We start from the raw sequence: 17,244 nt of genomic DNA, 5'->3' as shown, positions 1-17,244 counted from the left end.
CACTAATTCACAGTTGTTCCAAGGTGTGTTGGATGGGAGTAGTTGAGGGAGAGGTTAGGGAAGGTGGCAGCAGCTGCTGCTAAGTAGGTAGGATGGAGGAAGATGTAAGGAACAAGCAGAAAGGGCAGGCAGGGTAGGGAGAGGCAACGGGGAGCGACTGCACTCAACAAGAGTTATGAATGTATAAACTCACTACCATCGTTTAAAGGCCAGGCTAGTTAAAGTCCAAAGGTCGAGACCCCTCCTCATAGCTTCCCCCCACACCACCAACTTTTTCCTCAGCGCCTAATCCCTGCAGCCTCTTGTGATGGTTCTGCACCAAAGTTCAGTGATAAGAACAGCTTCAATTATGCAAACAGGAGTGGAAGGTCTCACAGATTACTCCCCATCTCATGAGCAGACAAGGGGTGAGAACAAGTTGTGGTTCATTATTGGCAGGATCCAATGTTCCTCCTCGACCAGGAGATGTATCAACTTTCTGGGTCTCATAATCCAGCTGCACCTGAAACAAGTCAGACTAGTCCATAGAGCCAGAGGAGCTGTGCTGGGAGCTGCCCAGAAATAATGGTATTAAAACAAACAAGTGCATTAAGTTTTAATACTGATGAGACTCTCCCAACATTCTTAAATCCCATCCTCCCACACTGTTTCCTCTGAGAAGCCCCCTTATCTATGCACAGTTATCACAGTAGCAGCACCCCTTACTATTCCTTCCTCCTTGGTGGGCAGGTGCGAGTTGCCCCACGATTTCAGAGATTGGGTTTTTCTACAGAACTACACAGACATGATTAATAAAGTTCTCTTTATTACAGACATACAAACCCGACCCCCCAAAAATGTTTCTCTTCATAAATCAGCAGCAGGAGAGAGTGTGGCATAGGCTCAAAGAGCCACAGAGGATTCATATTTGTCCCAGCAACATGAGGACAAGGATGCAGGTATCATGGATGAAGCAGAGCAATCCCCGATTTTAACAAACCCACCCAGAGCAAATAAATGTCCACATCCTGCACCCACTGCTCTGGGTCTGGATAGGACAGACACTGATAAACACACCTCTAATTCAGCAGCCATCCCGCTTTTCCCACTGCCAGTTCTTTGCAGACAGATGGAAGCCCAGTTCCAGCTTCTCCCACCCACTTTGAGGATGAGCGGCCTTACTTCTTACCATCCCTCAGAACTGCTCAGAACTACTGCTGCCCAGGAGAAGGTGGGACACACCCACACACAAAAAGGGGACAGGTTCTACAAGGCAGTTCAGTTTTGCTTCACGCCTCCCCTGGCAAGAGAGCACGCAACACGACCAAATCCAGAGGCCTGGGTGCAGGTTTCTCTTGTTCAGGCTCCAATGAGTTTCTTAAGGAAGGCCTCCAGCTGATCCTCATCCTTTATCCCCACAAACTTATCCACAACATCTCCGTTCTTCATAGCCAGCACAGTCGGCACAGCTGAGACCTGGAAGGCAGAGAGGGCGCAAACACACAATCAGCCAGGGGTAGGCAACCTATGGCACACATGCCAAAGGCAGCATGCAAGCTGATTTTCAGTGGCACTCTCACTGCCCGGGTCCTGGCCACCGGTCCGCGGGGGGGGGAGGCTCTGCATTTTAATTTTAAAAGAAGCTTCTTAAACGTTTGAAATACCTTATTTACTTTACATACAAACAATAGTTTAGTTATATATTATAGACTTATAGAAAGAGACCTTCTAAAAACGTTAAAATAAATGACTGGCATGCGAAGCCTTAAATTAGAGTGAATAAATGAAGACTCTGCATACCACTTCTGAAAGGTTGCTGACCCCTGCAATAAGCTATGCTGGGAGGAGCCCAGCTGCACAGTGGCTTTGAAGGATGACCTGCAAAGCAAAAATAAAAATAAAAAAAGAAAAGGCTTGGGCCCTTCTGTATAGTTCATAAAAGCCTGAAGAGTATTCAGGGTTTTATTTTTCCTGCTTGCTTTTGACATTAGAAATTCAGGGCCTCTCTGGTCTAGAACAGTGGTCCTCAATCAGGAGTCTAGGGCCACCTGCGGGGGCTGCGAACAGGTTTCAGGGGGTCCACCAAGCTGAACCAATATTAGACTCACTGGACCCAGGGCAGAAAGCCTAAACCCTGATGTGCAGGGCTGAAGCCCAGGGACCCGAGCCTGCCACTTGGGGCTGAAGCACATGCCAGAGCAGCTTAGCTTTGTGGGGCCCTCTGTGACGTGGGGCCCTGCTGGCTACCCCCAATGCCAGCCCTGTTTTTTTATGTAGAAAACAGGTGCTGTGGCATAGGTGGGCCCTGGAGTTTTTATAGCATGTTGGGGAGGGGGCTCAGAAAGAAAAAGACCCTAGGGCAGCTGGAGAACCCGCTCAGCCCTTTAATTAAGGTGTAAAAGCTAACAACGAACACTGTCTGAGACATCCTCCAGCAAAATCATGGAAGGCATCGATGCTACTCATGTTTTTTGATCCTTATCTATGCCCTAAAAATCAATCCATGCAGCTTTTGTAGTTTAGACAAGGCCCAAGATTAAAAATGCAGACCAAATACCCATTTTTCCCCCAAATAAAAATAGTAACCTCTCCCTCCCCCCCCTTTATCTCATCACAAGGCAGTGCAGGAGGGAGCACACCTAATGGTGTAGGAATATTTTATAGGGCACTTTTAAAAGATATTTTACAGGGGGTAGTTGTTCCCCACAATTCAATGTGGACCAGAGTGGAACTGCACCTTTCCCCAGGTAGGAAAGGATTCCCTGTCCTCCTCCACTCTTGGAGAAATATTCTTGTGTTAGCTCTAGACTGTGCCCCATCCCCCCTAAAACCATCTCTTTCCTTCTCCCTGCTCTCACAGCTCATGGCTTCACTGACAGCATGGTCAGAGACCACCACCTCCCGAGCTGGGATGATTAGGCAGGAGAAGGAAAGCCCTCAAACTGAGCTGGCAGCCAGCTATGGTGCTTTGGGTGTTATTCTCTCAGATGATCCCCCACAAGCTTTGTTCAAAACTAAGGAAGTAACAGTGCAAAGGATGGCACTCAGGCTCAAAGCAAACTCCCTGGAGACTTGGTCCGGGGGGGGGCGGGAGATGAAGAAACCTTGTGGTCATCTTTAGGGGAAGGCATAAAGTGGCTCAGACCAGCATGGAATGGCAAGGGAAAGAATTTGGTAGCATTTTAGAACAGCCAGGCACATGCCTCCTGCTACTTCATGGCCCTTATCTGTATAGAGCTTATCTCCTGGAATGTGTCCCATCCTTATCTTGTAGGAATGCATCCACTCAGCCTGTACATTCCTAGCTGCACTCTCTTGCTGCCATCAGGGATCTGCCACCCACACAAATCCTCCCCACAGGAAATCCCTTAGAGATCTGGCTCCTCTCTCACCAGCAGTTTGACATGAAAGAGATTTTGTTCACCCTGTCCCTCCCCCTGGCCCATCCAGAACAGTTCCCTATGTATATCCTCCAGGGCTTTATACAGAACAGTTTTAGATAATTTAGGCACTGGGGCTCCTCCTGCCACTTGCCCAATGCGTGTTTAATCTATGTTCTTTAGCACCCCCTGGTGACCAGTTGCAGAAGTGCAGTGTAGCCCTGGAAAGCTGCTCACTGCAGATAATATGCCTGTGTGTGAATTTCTCTTTTTCAGGAAGAAAGGATATGACGGGGATGCACTCAGCTCGCCTTAATTATGCCCTCCCGAGGCAACGTGGTTGTTATTTTTCAGGGATCCTTCCTCATGTAGATTAAACAGCAAGTGGAGTTACAGGTGAGGCTATTTTATAGATGAGTTTGGGTAACTAACCAGCTGCTTTAAAGGTCACATGATGAAAGCAAACACTGGTCCAAGTGAGGAACAGCAGCAGCTTCCAGAGCTGAGGAGCAGTTAATGTAATGCTGAGTTACAAGCCTTTATGCGTGGGCCAGCATGAACCTCACGTGCACCTGTGGCTGAGCCCTCTTTCTCCCATACACACATGCGCGCACATAGGGAGGGAGGGGACAGCTATAGTGGCTTTCAGCTACTCTGTGCTTCTAGATGTTGAACTGCTCCAGGGGGGCGGAGTGGCCCCCAGCATAGCTTAAAAAGTCCTATGGGACTGTCTAATTTACAATAGCATCCCAGGATGGCCTCTGGGCAGCCCCTATGCCAGGAAGTCCTCAGGTTCGGCACTGCCTGCACCAGGGGAAATCTCCTGCAGACAGAACCAGGGCCGTTAGGGCCCATTTACGCCACTCCAGTACTTTTCTACAGGATAGAGAGGCCAGAGAAGAGATGAGGATTTCCCCAGTAAGTTTAGGAACAATGCAGGGAACTCCAGACAGGAGCAAGCTACTATTGCTGAGATGTCTCCAGCCAAAGGAATCCCACTGCTAGCTTTCCAAAACTACCACACCAGCCAGTCTATGCATTGACCAGCAGCAGGGTGGGAGAAGGGACTGCGCTTTTCAAGATAGGATTACAATGCATGCTGGTAACAAGCCGATGCAACTGGAAGTGAGAGAGAATCCCACACAGAGCAGATCAAAGCCAAAGTACTCCCTTCTCTTTGCCCTTATGGCTAAGAAGTGAAGTGACAGTGGGGGGAAAAGCCATGTTCTGAGACCTCCTGAAAAGTGGGTGTTGGATGAGAAGGGACTGAGAATCTTAGAACAGATTCTTGTCTTATGCAGAACTGGATCTGCAAGGTTTCTAGCAGCAGGAAATGCTTCTGGGACTTGTGCTCTGCTGGGACAGCCTGGAGCCAAGGGCAGGCAGAGACCCATGTGAAGGAATACTCAGGCATTCCAAAGCTCTCTGAGGGGGGTCTCTCGCCATCCCCCGCCACCCCCAAAGAATCCACCGCAGAGAGGAAGTTGTGCAATCTCAGTCTGGGCAGATGGCCAGAGTCTGCGTGTGGAGGGGAGGGAGAAATGTGGGATGAAGCTGGTTTCCTGGCAGCTAGCAGGGGAATTGTGGGGGTGAGAAAAGGGCCTTGAAAATCCCAGGACACAAGCAGAGAGCAATCTGAGAGTCCTGGATCCCAAGTGGAAGGGTCCTTGGTCCTGTTGCTAGAAGAGGATGCTGCTAGCAGGGTAGTTCAGATTTCCTGCTCCAGTGTAGGTGGATTTCTGACCCCCTACTCTGAACACCATGCCCTCCTCTTCTTTTGTGCGGACCTACAACAGCATGGAGCCACTCTGGCCATCCCCTCCAGCTTTTGCACTCTTGCTGCCTTGGCTAGCAATGCTTCAGAGGGAGGAGCAAAGCGAAGCTACTCTAACCCTGAGCTCAAGACAACACAAACCAGGAACCAAATGTCCTCCTCAAAAAGCAAGCCAGAAAGTGTGAGGATCAGAACGAAGCTCCCTGTAGCATTTCCATTTCATCATGGTCCCACTGCTGCCCAGCAACGAGTTTGAAGCACTAACAAAAGTAGAGATCTATCATCTGGACAGAACAAGGTGCATGTCCACCAGGCATCCAGGATCCCCAGCACTTTCTGCAGAATGGGAATTTAACAGAGTTTGCCTGTGTCTACATTTAAGGCTCAGGAAGAGGCCCTATAATCCAGCCCTTGACTGCATCGTGAATACTGCTTACATCCTCCCGACAGGGTTATTTGCGAATCTAAAATGATCATTTCAGTTATCCAGTTTGTTTGACAGGATTTCTGTGGGCCAAATTCCCATTAAACTGAACAATTCTCATCTCTCAAACTTCCCTTAGAGGAATAACACTTACAGGGCTGTAATTTTCAGCCTTTTTCCTAGTGCCTTTAAATACACTTCTACCCTGATGTAACGCTGTCCTCAGGAGCCAAAAAAATCTTATCGCATTATAGGTGAAACTGCATTATATTGAACTTGCTTTGATCCGCCAGAGCGTGCAGCCAGCCCCCCCCAGAGCTCTGCTTTACCACGTTATATCCGAATTCGTGTTATATCGGGTGGCGTTATAATGGGGTAGAGGTGAACTGGTTTTCCAGTTGCCAGGGCCTGCTCTGCTATAGTAGCACTTCTGTTGCAATCAGTTACTATAGAAGGGGTCGGCAGCCTTTCAGAAGTGGTATGCAGAGTCTTCATTTATTCACTCTAATTTAAGGTTTCACGTGCCAGTCATACATTTTAACGTTTTTAAGAAGGTCTCTTTCTATAAGTCTATAATATATAACTAAACTATTGTTGTATGTAAAGTAAATAAGGTTCTTAAAATGTTAAAGAAGCTTCTTTTAAAATTAAAATAAAATGCAGAGCCCCCCGGACCAGTGGCCAGGACCCAGGCAGTGAGAGTGCCACCGAAAATCAGCTCGCTTGCCACCTTCAGCACGTGTGCCATAGGTTGCCTACCCCTGTACTATAGCAAGGCTTGGAACAATAATGATTAAGCTATTTGATCCCTAATCTCTTATCTGTGGACAGAACAATCCTTACCCAGAGCCTGGTGTACATCTCTTGGCTTCAAATACTTCATTGCACTGTTTAAGCAATCACAACCTCTCCCAGGGGTCGTCAGGGAATGGGTGGGGTAGGGGTTGGATGAAGCAGGAGTCCTGGGGATTCAGTAAGTGCAAGTTCACTGTCACAAATTTTCTGCTCTCACGCGATGAGTTTTCAGACTCAGGGACTGGCATTGTGTGAGTTGTGAGAGCTCACCCTGGGTCCTGAAAGCGGGACTCTCGGCCATTAAGGGATTGAGCGGGGCCGGGGGGGGGGGGTGGGCCAGCCCCCGTACCCTAACCGACTCTCCATACAATTTACGAAACCCTCAGGCCAAAAAGTTTGCCCCTCCCTGCGTTAATCCCTAAGGGGAAGGAGCACAGCTCTCCTCCCCACTGGGAGAGTGAATATTAACCCTTTTGCTGCAGGGTCTTATTGTAGGACACAGCAGCAGTGTTCTTTTTGTCCACTAGGTACTGGGAAGGGAAAACACCCGGTCCCTACAACATAGAATACAAAGTGTACAGTGCTCACTTTGTATTTATTTTTGATTACAAGTATTTGCATTGAACAAAAATAAAAGATAGTATTTTTTGATTCACCTTATACAAGTACTGTAGTGCATTCTCTATCATGAAAGTTGAACTTACAACTGTAGAATTATATACAAAAAAACCCACAACACTTATTTTTGAACGCAATGTAAAATTATAGAGCCTGCAAATCCATTCAGTCCTACTTCTTGTTCAGCCAATCACTCAAACAAGTTTGTTTACATTTGCAGGAGAGAATGCTACCTTCCTCTTGTTTACAATATCACCTGAAAGTGAGAACAGGCGTTCTCATGGGAGTGTTGTAGCTGGTGTCTCAAGATATTTATGTGCCAGATGTGCTACAGCTTCATATGTATAATAATAATAATATATGGAGATATACCTATCTCATAGAACTGGAAGGAACCCTGAAAGGTCATTGAGTCCAGCCCCCTGCCTTCACTAGCAGCATTAAGTACTGAGTTAGCCCAGATCCCTAAGTGGCCTCCTCAAGGATTGAACTCACAACCCTGGGTTTAGCAGGCCAATGCTCAAACCACTGAGCTATCCTTCCCTCCCTAATGTCCCTTAATGCTTCAACCACCAATTCCAGGGGCACTCGTCCATGCTTATGATGGGTTCTGCTCGATAACAATCCAAAGCAGCGCAGACTGACACATGCTCGTTTTCATTATCTGAGTTAGATGCCACCAGCAGAAGGTTGGTTTTCTTTTTTGGTGATTCAGGTTCTGTAGTTTCCGCATCAGAATGTAGCTCTTAAGATTTCTGAAAACATGCTCCACACCTCGTCCCTCTCAGATTTGGAAGGCACTTCAGATTCTTAAACCTTGGGTTGAGTGCTGTAACTATCTTTAGAAATCTTGCATTGGTACCTTCTTTGTGTTTTGTCAAATCTGCAGTGAAAGTGTTCTTAAAATGAACAACATGTACTGGATCACCATTCGAGACTGCTAGAACATGTAATATTTGGCAGAATGTCAGTAAGACATAGCAAGGGACATACAATTCTCCCCCAAGGAGCTCAGTCACAAATTTAATGCATTGTATTTTTAAATGAGCATCATCAGCATGGAAGCATGTCCTCTGGAATGGTGGCCAAAGCATGAAGGAGAATATGAACATTTAGCATATCTGGCACGTAAATACCTTGCAATGCTGGCTACAAAAGTTTGTCTCAGTGACTGGCTGAACAAGAAGTAGAACTGAGTGGACTTGTAGGCTCTGAAGTTTTACATTTTCTCTTTTTTAGTGCAGTTATGTAACCAAAAAAAAAAAAAAATCTACATTTGTAAGTTGCACTTTCACAACAAAGAGATTTCACTACAATAATTGTATGAGGTGAATTGAAAAATACTCTCATCATTTTTACAGTGCAAATATTGGTAATAAAAATATACACTATGATTTCAATTCCATCACAGACTACAACAGATATGAAAACGTAGAAAAACATCCAAAATATTTAATAAATTTCAATTGGTATTCTATTAACAGTGCGATTATACCTGTGATTAATTTTTTTAATTACGATTAATTCTTTTGAGTTAATTGCATGAGGTAACTGTGATTAAGAGAGAGCCCTACTGACAAGCCTTTCATTAATATAAAGATACCCTCATGCCCCCTCCTAGCCACTGCTGAAACAAAGTCGTCCTGCTCCTGGCCCATACCTCATATTCAATGGCCAGGTCTGTGTGATCATCAATGTCCACTTTTGCCATCAGTACCTTCCCATGCTGCTTGGCCACCATCTTCTCTAACCTGGGGCCCAAGATCTTGCAGGGGCCGCACCACCTCACAGGGAAGAAAAAGAGCAGGCATTACACAAGGAACTGCTGGGCAGCCAGTTTGGATTCACACCATTCATGGTATTTCACAGGCAATCTGATCACCACCTAACCCCTCCTCCCTACACTGACCTTTACACTATGGGAAATTACCACAATTTAAACACCAAGGGTGAACATTAACCAACCACTTTTGCAATTGTTAGACTCAGAATCATACTCAAAAAGTAACAGAGTTTGAGACTGTCTACACCAGGGATCGGCAACCGATGGCATGCAAACCAATTTTTAACGGCATGCTGGAGCCTGCTGGCACTCCAGCGTGCCATTAAAAATCCTGCCCATCCCAGCCCGCTCTCCTCTGTCCTCTGCTCCATGCGCAGGGGCAGGGAGCAGAAGTATAGCCACGCACCCAGGGTAGGCAAATGGCCCCACTCTCCCGGCACAGCAAGCCGCGGGGTCCGCGCTTCTGGGGCGAGCGCAGCAAGGTGTTGGCCTCTCCCCCGCCTTCTCCCCTGCCCTGGAGCCCTGCCGCCGCACGCAGCACTCTGGGGTTCAGGGCTCCGCGGGGAGGCAGAAACACTCCCCGCTCACCTGGAGCTCTGCTAACGCACGCGCAGCACTCTGAGGGCAGGGCTGTGTGCTCCTGCGAGGCAGCGTATCTGGCTCTGCATGCAGCCTTGTGGTAAGGGGCCCAGGACTTGGGGGGGGGGTGGATAAGGGGTGGGAGCAGTCAGGGGACAGGGAGCAGGGTGGGATCCCAGGGGGTGGCTAGGCGCAGGGGTCTCTGGAGGGGGCAGTCAGGGAGCAGGGGGGGTTGGATGGGGCATGGGAGTCCCGGGGTTTGTGAGAGGACAGAGGATGGATAGGGGTCAGGGCAGTCAGGGGACTGGAATCAAGGAGGGTCTGGGGGGGGGGCAGTTAGTTGGGAGGGGGTCCTCGCGAGGGGAGTGCTAGGACAAAGGAGCTCAGGGTTTATATATTGGATTTGGGGTTCTGTCGAGAGGCAGGGATGTGGAGAATGGGTTGGGCAAAGGCTAGGGAGTTGGGGAGGTTGTTGGATGGGTCGAGTTCTGGGATCGTCAGGAGGCGGGGAAGTGTTGGATGGGGCATGGGCATCCTGGGGTCTGTCTGGAACGGGTGGAATAAGGGTTGGGGCATCAGGACAGGTAGGTGCCGTCGAGGGAACAAGGAGGCTTAGATAGGGAATGGAATCCTGGTGGGCCAGGAGTCCCACAGAGGAGTACAGGGGAGCAAGGAGCAGTGGAGTTGGGGAAGTTCGTGAGGGGGGGGGCAACACACCAGCCCTCTCCTGACCCTAACCCCACCCCCCCACACACACACCAAATGCCCCCTCTCGCCCGAGACCCCACACACCCAGACCTCCATGCCCTGAAGCCCGTACCTCCCTCATTACACACCGCAGCCCTCGCCTGACTCCTTCAATCCCCTCCAACCATAGCCGCTGACTCTGGCACCCCCACTCATACCCAGACCCCACTGCCTAACACCTACACCACTCATGCCCAGCCCTCCAGCCCTCTCCCCTAAGCCCTCTGGGTCGGCCTGCCGCCCCTGCACAGCCCACTGCTTGTCTGGGGTTCTTGAGACGACCCCTTGCCAGCCGGAATCCACTGCATGGCCCGCTCAGCCCAGCTGCCGACCTAGGTAACAGAACCCCAGACGCAGCAACAAGCTGGAGTGCAGGCAAAGCGTAAGATCAACATTTTAATTCACTTAAAAACTTCTTAACATTTTGAAAACCTGTGTTACAAATACAAACACTTAGTTTAGTTAAAATATAAAGCTTAAGAGAGAAAGAAGACCTCTAAAAAACAACATATAACGTCACGGAAACTTTAAATTAGAGGAATAAATGAAGACGCGGCACTAACCTACCTGATAAGGTTGCCAACCCCGGTCTACACTATGAGCCTAATGCTGGCATAGCCCCTTACTGAGAAACAGCCTACACTGAGGCTACGTCTACACTCCCTGCCGTATCGGCGGGTTACAATCGATTGCTCGGGGATCGATATATCGCGTCTCATCTAGACGCGATATATCTTTCCTCGAGTGCGCTTATATCGATTCCGGAACTCCACCAACCCCAATGGAGTTGCGGAATCGACAGGGGGAGCCGCGGACATCAATCCCGCGCGGTGAGGACGGGTGAGTAATCCGATCTTAGATATTCGACTTCAGCTATGTTATTCACGTAGCTGAAGTTGCGTATCTAAGATCGATTTTTCCCCATAGTGTAGACCAGCCCTAAGGGTATGTCTGTACTACAGCGGCACAGGTATAGTGTTTCTGCTGCAGCATAGATGCTTCCAACATGGACAGAAGGGGGTTTTCTGTCAACATAGATAATCCATCTTTCAGAGGCAGTAGCTAGGTCGATGGACGAATTCTTCCATCAAACTAGCTGTGTCTTACAATGGGGGTTAGCATTAACTATGGGCTGGTCTAGACCATGGGGGAAAATCGAACTTAGATACGCAACTTCAGCTACGTGAATAACATAGCTGAAGTCGAATATCTAAGATCGGATTACTCACCCGTACTCACCGCACGGGATCGATGTCCGCGGCTCCCCCTGTCGATTCCGCAACTCCGTTGGGGTTGGTGGAGTTCCGGAATTGATATAAGCGTGCTCGGGGATCGATATATCGCGTCTAGATGAGACGCGATATATCGATCCCCGAGCAATCGATTGTAACCCGTCGATACGGCGGGTAGTGTAGACGTAGCCTATGCTGCACAGGGGTGACAGTTTTCACAGCCCTGAATGATGTAGCTGGGTCAACCTAAGTTCCAGGTGTAGACCAGGCCTCAGACAAGGAGTTTTTCTCCCGGTGTAGGAGCATCACATCCCTGAATGACATCAGCTATGCCAACAAAATGCCCGCTTCTGTTGACATAGCTGCATCTACACTGGGGATTTTGTCAGCAAAGCTGCACCAGTCAGGAGTGTGGGTTTTTGATACCCCTGACCAACTCAGCTATGCCAACATAACTTTTAAGCATAGACCAAGCCTGGACTGCAAAACAGTTTAGAATGCCTTTCATATGGAAGCCTTTATTAAATCAGGGGAGGGTGGGAAGAGGTGCTATTCAGTGTTAGTCCATTACTCGTGAAACACCTCAGTATCCAAAATGATTGCTGTGTTTCCCTAAGGGCTCTGTTCCACAGCAAAAATCACTGTCACTAAGAAGCTGTATCTATTTAAAAAAAAGAAATCAATGACACTAACTGTACCAAACTCTGGTATCAGCAAGAGTCTGAATGGAAGGCATTGGTGCTAGTCAAAGTGCTAAGTTCTTCCTCTAACTGCACTTGGAGGAATATTGCCCCACTTACATTGATCTAAACCCCACCTACCCCTACAAAGAAAATAATAATAATTCCCGAACCCTTACGTGATGTTTTATATTGAAACCACAGCTGGTTTTGCTCCCTATGCTACTCCAATAGCTCTATGTCCTGCAGACATAGAAGTTGATCCTCCTTCTCATGGTCCCAGTCATCATTAGTTTCTATTTCAGTCTGTCGCTCTTGTCCATTTAGATTGAGAGTTTTCCAGACCCTATGTTCTGTATTTGTAAAGAACCAAGCACAAAGGGGCCTTTATGTTGCTTGGTGGCACTTAGTGCCACCAAACACAAATGAGACAGAAAATTACGATTACTATAAATTAGCAGATAAAATCTTGCAATATTTTCATTGTTATATATAATAGGTATATCTACAATTACATACATCTCCTAGAATGGGAAGGGACCTTGAAAGGTCATCGAGTCCGGCCCCCTGCCTTCACTAGCAGGACCGAGTACTGATTTTTGCCCCAGATCCCTAAGTGGCCTCCTCAAGGATTGAACTCACAACCCTGGGTTTAGCAGGCCAATGCTCAAACCATTGAGCTAGTCAATGCAAAATCTTTATCAATGCCAACTGCTGATAGTATTGGCAAAGGCTTTTGCTAACAACTCATTGCTACTGGTGAAAATCTTTCCCCAGTGTAAATAGTATTCAAAAAAAAAATGGGATAGACATTATCTAATTTGATTATAAATGAGGCTACGAACTTCTCAACAACTACTACTGGTCACCTGGTAACAAGTAGCTGCTAAAGAAAGTATGAAGGTAACAAGAGGAGTATTTAGGAATGATTTAAAAATTGCATGGAGATTAATTTGGAGGACACCAATCACTTGTAATACACAGCTTTCATGCAGCAATTTGTTCTAGTTGTCTGTTTGGGCCTAAATGTCAATAAAGAAAACATAACGAGTTTGTGCAGCATATTTAATGCTAGCAAGTATTCTTATGACACAGTAAGGAGAGAACCTCATGAGCCACAATGGGAGCGAGCTGAATTGTACGGCAGTAAAACGCAGCAATAAAATAGATTCTGGTGTTTGTCACTGTCAGACTGTGGGCTGGAAAAGATGGAAGCCAAAATAATATTAAATAAATAAAAGGCTTACTAAGACCACGGTTGTTATGCTTGTTCATTCTGTTACTGTGATAATGTGGGAATCTTCTGTAATATTCTTCGGAATGATATGCATGGCAGTGACTTACTTGACTAGGGATTGCCACCTCATAGGTGTAGAGCAGGAGATACGAGGTACTGGTTCACCTAACTGTCCGGGGCAGTATGAAGCAGTCCTTGAAGGGACTGACCCATATCAGTGGAGGATCCAGAAAGACTATGGGAATCCCAACAACTGAACAATTGACAGTGATCCACAGAGAACTCCACATGAAACTCCAGCAGGTGGAGCATGTGAACTCAGCAGGAGGAAGACAATGGACCAAGAGATGAGAAGATGCTAAGACACAAGGCTGGTCTTTGAAGAGACATGGGACTGACAGACAAAGAGACAAAAACATCGGGAGAGTGGAAACAGATTCCATGGCAGCTTTGCTGGCTGATTGCACTGGCTTGGCCAGTATGGATTATATCTTAACCTTTAAGTCTCTACGCTAACTTAAGGACTTTCCAGTGCTATGTTATACTTGACTAATAAACCCTACTCTGTCTGGTGTCACTGCAAATACTTGCTGAGGTGCACTGGTCCTGGAAGACAGGAAACGTCTCTGATAAGGAATTATCTAAGTTGGACATGCTGAGTAGAGCTCAAGACCCCAGACATTCAGTTTTGGAGACGCTGAAGCTGTGTGGCCTACCTTTAAGGAAGAATGGGCCCCCTTAGGGATCTGGCACACTGACAAGGTTCCTCTGTGTGTGTGGACGATACAGGGTCACGTGCCTTCCCATATTTCTGCCAGTGTTTGCCAGCCCTGCTCCATCACATGGGATGGCTGGACCCCCTTCCTGCCTTGCAGCTGCTGGGGGCGCCAGTGAGCTGAGCCCTGTGGGGAGAGGCAGGAGCAACAGCTGGGAGCTGTAGGGAGAGGCTGTTGGTTTCCGTGAGGGGAGGCTGAGGGTAAGCATGGGGGGAGGCGGAGAGACATGCCTGGCGGGGTGCCATGACTCAAGCTGTTCTGGGGGCGGCCAAACCTTTAAATGGTGTCCCCTCCTCTCCTCTTCCCCCCCCCCCCCAGTAGGTGTGTGTCATCTCTGGCTGCAAGGGATCATTTAAAGCTGGGGCACAGCACAGATCCTACGGATCCATGACAATTACACAATCTATGTTAACATCTTTGTGAAATACCATAAGCATTACGTTTTGTATACAGGTTTTGGTAGCATTCTGTATTGTTGACCAAACTTGCTAAAACCTTAGCGAAATACTCTTGAGTTTATTGTATGTCTGCACTACAGAGCCAATACCAGTCCCCTAGTGCAGAGGCAGCATACATGACAGAAGATTTTCTAGTGGTGTAGGATAACATCCCTGAGCGACATTAGCTATGTCAACAGAAACACTTTTCCTTCAACGTAGCTGCCTTTACACTGGAGGTTTTGTCAGCTTACGTGTGTCAGTCAGGGGTGTGGTTTTTCCACTCCCAAGAGTAATGTGGCTATGCTGATATAACTTTTAAGCCTAGACAAAGTTTAGTTTTGTGTCATTCAATAGCTTCTGAATGCTGCATTCGATCAATTCCAAAACTCCAGGGTACGTTCTAAACATCAATGGCTAGAACCCTATTGATTTTGGGATCAAAAAAATAAATCAGAAAACCAGAAGCGGCAATGTGGGGGACACATTAAGCTCTGCCAGCTCTTTAGCCCAGTCACAACCACTTCTACAATTGTCTACAGCTCAAAAGAACTGATTGGTGGTAGCCATTAATGTCTTCCAACATAACATACCCTGCCTCATCTCTGCTCATTCTCCCAATAGAAGTTAACACATTGACATCCTGAATGACTTATCTCCCAGAAAGAAAAATAACAGTGGAGGAAATAGGGCTGTGCACACAGCCTCTGGTATGGTGGAAGAGGAGAATGGGGAACCCTGGTATGTGGGGAAGGAGAAAGGGAGACACAGAGAGCCCCTAGTTTGGGAGGAAAGGTGGGAATAGGGGGCATGGGGTAATGAGGGTGCACACAGAATTCCTGCCATGGGGGGAGAATGGGATACTGCAGGATGGATGAGAGTGTAATGGTGGGCACACAAAACCCCTGCTGAGAGGGAGGCTGAGAAATGCTTTGGAATGGGTGAAGGGGATAATGGGGGAAAAAAATGGAGAAAAGGGGCCACACAGAGTGTCTGCTATGTAAGGAAATGGGAACAGAGAGCTGGGGGTGGGGTGGGGGTGGAAAATGAGAGGCACACACTAACCTTTTGCTGGCATGGCTTATTCTGTTCTAGGAACTGGTATGAACTATACTGACAAAAGTGCTTTTGTGGAGGCAGAAGCTGTCTCTCCACTAGGAGGGTTTGCCGGTATAGCTATAACAAATGACCAAGTGTAGTGCTATACGAGGCCAGGTCTCTTCCTACATAGATCACAAAGTACTTCAGAAAGATAGGAAGGCACTCTTATCCCTATTTACCGAGGCACAGGGAAGGTAAGTAACTTGCCCAAAGCCATGGTGGTAGAGGCTAAATAGTGAAGAGTGTTACTTGTAGGATGCAAGAGTGAGAGAGAGAGAGAAAGGAGCGCCCTCAAGAGGCGCTCATTGCTCCACACCCAAAATTCCAGGGGTGGACAAACTTTTTGGCCTGAGGGCTGCAATGGGTTCTGTAAATTGTATGGAGGACTGGTTAGGGTAGGGAGTCATGGCCTGGCCCCCACCTCCCCCCAGGACTCTTGCCCCATCCAACTCTCCCTGTTCCCTGACAGCTCCCCACTCCCCCCAGGACCCCCGCTCCATCCACCCCCCGCCTCCACTCCCTGTCCCCTGACCGTCCCAGGACCCCTGCTGCCCATCCAACCCCTCCTCTCATTCCTGACGGCCCCCGCCCCCGGGACCCCTGCCCCATCCCACCACCCCTTCTCCCTATCCCCTGACTGCTCCTGGAACCCCTGCCCCTGACTGCCCCCTGCTGCCCCATTCAACTCCCCCTCCTTCCTGATTGCCTCCCTCCCCGGGACTCCTGCCTCCATTCAACCCCATTCCCGCCCCCCCTCCGACCACTATCCACAGCCCTGCCACCTGACCACCACCCCAAACTCCCCTGCCCCGTACCCAACACCCCCTGCTCCGTGCCCCCTTACCGTGCTGCCTGGAGCACCGGTGGCTGGTGGCACTGGAGTCGGGCCACGCCACTGCCACCACACAGTTCAGGCTGGGCTCTGCAGCTGTGCTGCCCCAGGAACTCTCAGCCCCACCGCCCAGAGCATTACACCTGGCAATGGAGCAAGTGAGCTGAGGCTGCGGGGGAAGGGCTGGGGGCTAGTCTCCTGGGCTAGGAGTTCGGAGGCTGGGCAGGATGGTCCCGTGGGCCACAGTTTGCCCACCTCTGCAATACTCACTGTGCATGAAAATCTACCACCACTGGCTTCTGGCTGTTTACAACTCTGTCCTGGAAGTCAGACCCATCCTGGATGTTAAAGGTGGCCCTGTAGACAGGTGTGGTAGAAAACGTCCTAACGGAAGCAGGCACAGTGATCTGGGTAAGAGGAACAAGTGATCTAGGGTAGCATGGTACTGCCAACACCTTGGAGAGGATCGACACAGGCAGCACAGAGAGCTTTTGGGGGGAGATGGATAGAAACCTCCTCAGCGCGAGCCTCTGCGCCATCTGTATGATGAAAGGGAAAAGGCATTTTGGATCAGCCCATGCCATGGAGTAAAGGAGAGCTGAGAAGGAGCATTTCTGGATATTATGCTTCGGAACAGCTCTCCAATCCCAGCACTTCCACTGCTGCTTCCCACAGCTCAGCCAATGCCCCCCCCATGCCATCCCTACCCACAAGTGCTCCTTCTCCATGTCCTGCCACCCCATCTGTGCCATGCCAGCCTCCCAGTGCTCCTCCCTCTTACCCAGAACCGCTACCATCGCAGCCCTCTCCCCCCCGTGCTCGCCCTCCCCACGTGCTCCACGCTCCTCCCATGCCAACCCTCCCCCCGCG

At 48.7% G+C, this 17,244-nt stretch overlaps 1 protein-coding gene across 2 annotated transcripts in view; it reads right to left on the bottom strand.

The window, feature by feature from the left end:
- Window positions 1-785: 785 nt before the first annotated feature.
- Window positions 786-17,244, bottom strand: part of TXN2 (thioredoxin 2) — a 16,831-nt gene continuing 372 nt past the window's right edge. Inside the window, exons 2-4 of one of the 2 annotated variants that reach the window (XM_032781742.2) lie at window positions 16,645-16,913; window positions 8,631-8,754; window positions 786-1,455 (exon numbers count right to left, since the gene is read on the bottom strand). In XM_032781742.2, the coding sequence (XP_032637633.1) occupies window positions 1,339-1,455; window positions 8,631-8,754; window positions 16,645-16,913 (510 nt within the window). In that variant the 3' untranslated portion in view covers window positions 786-1,338. Of the gene's footprint in view, window positions 1,456-8,630; window positions 8,755-16,644; window positions 17,055-17,244 lie in introns of those variants that run through there. The other variant, XM_075068477.1, reaches the window with a different exon arrangement.

Source organism: Chelonoidis abingdonii, chromosome 1, assembly GCF_003597395.2.
Source record: "Chelonoidis abingdonii isolate Lonesome George chromosome 1, CheloAbing_2.0, whole genome shotgun sequence".
Classification (NCBI taxonomy): Eukaryota; Metazoa; Chordata; order Testudines; family Testudinidae; genus Chelonoidis; species Chelonoidis abingdonii.
The sequence above is the reverse complement of the archived record's forward strand: the minus strand, read 5'-3'. Positions and strand labels throughout refer to the sequence as shown.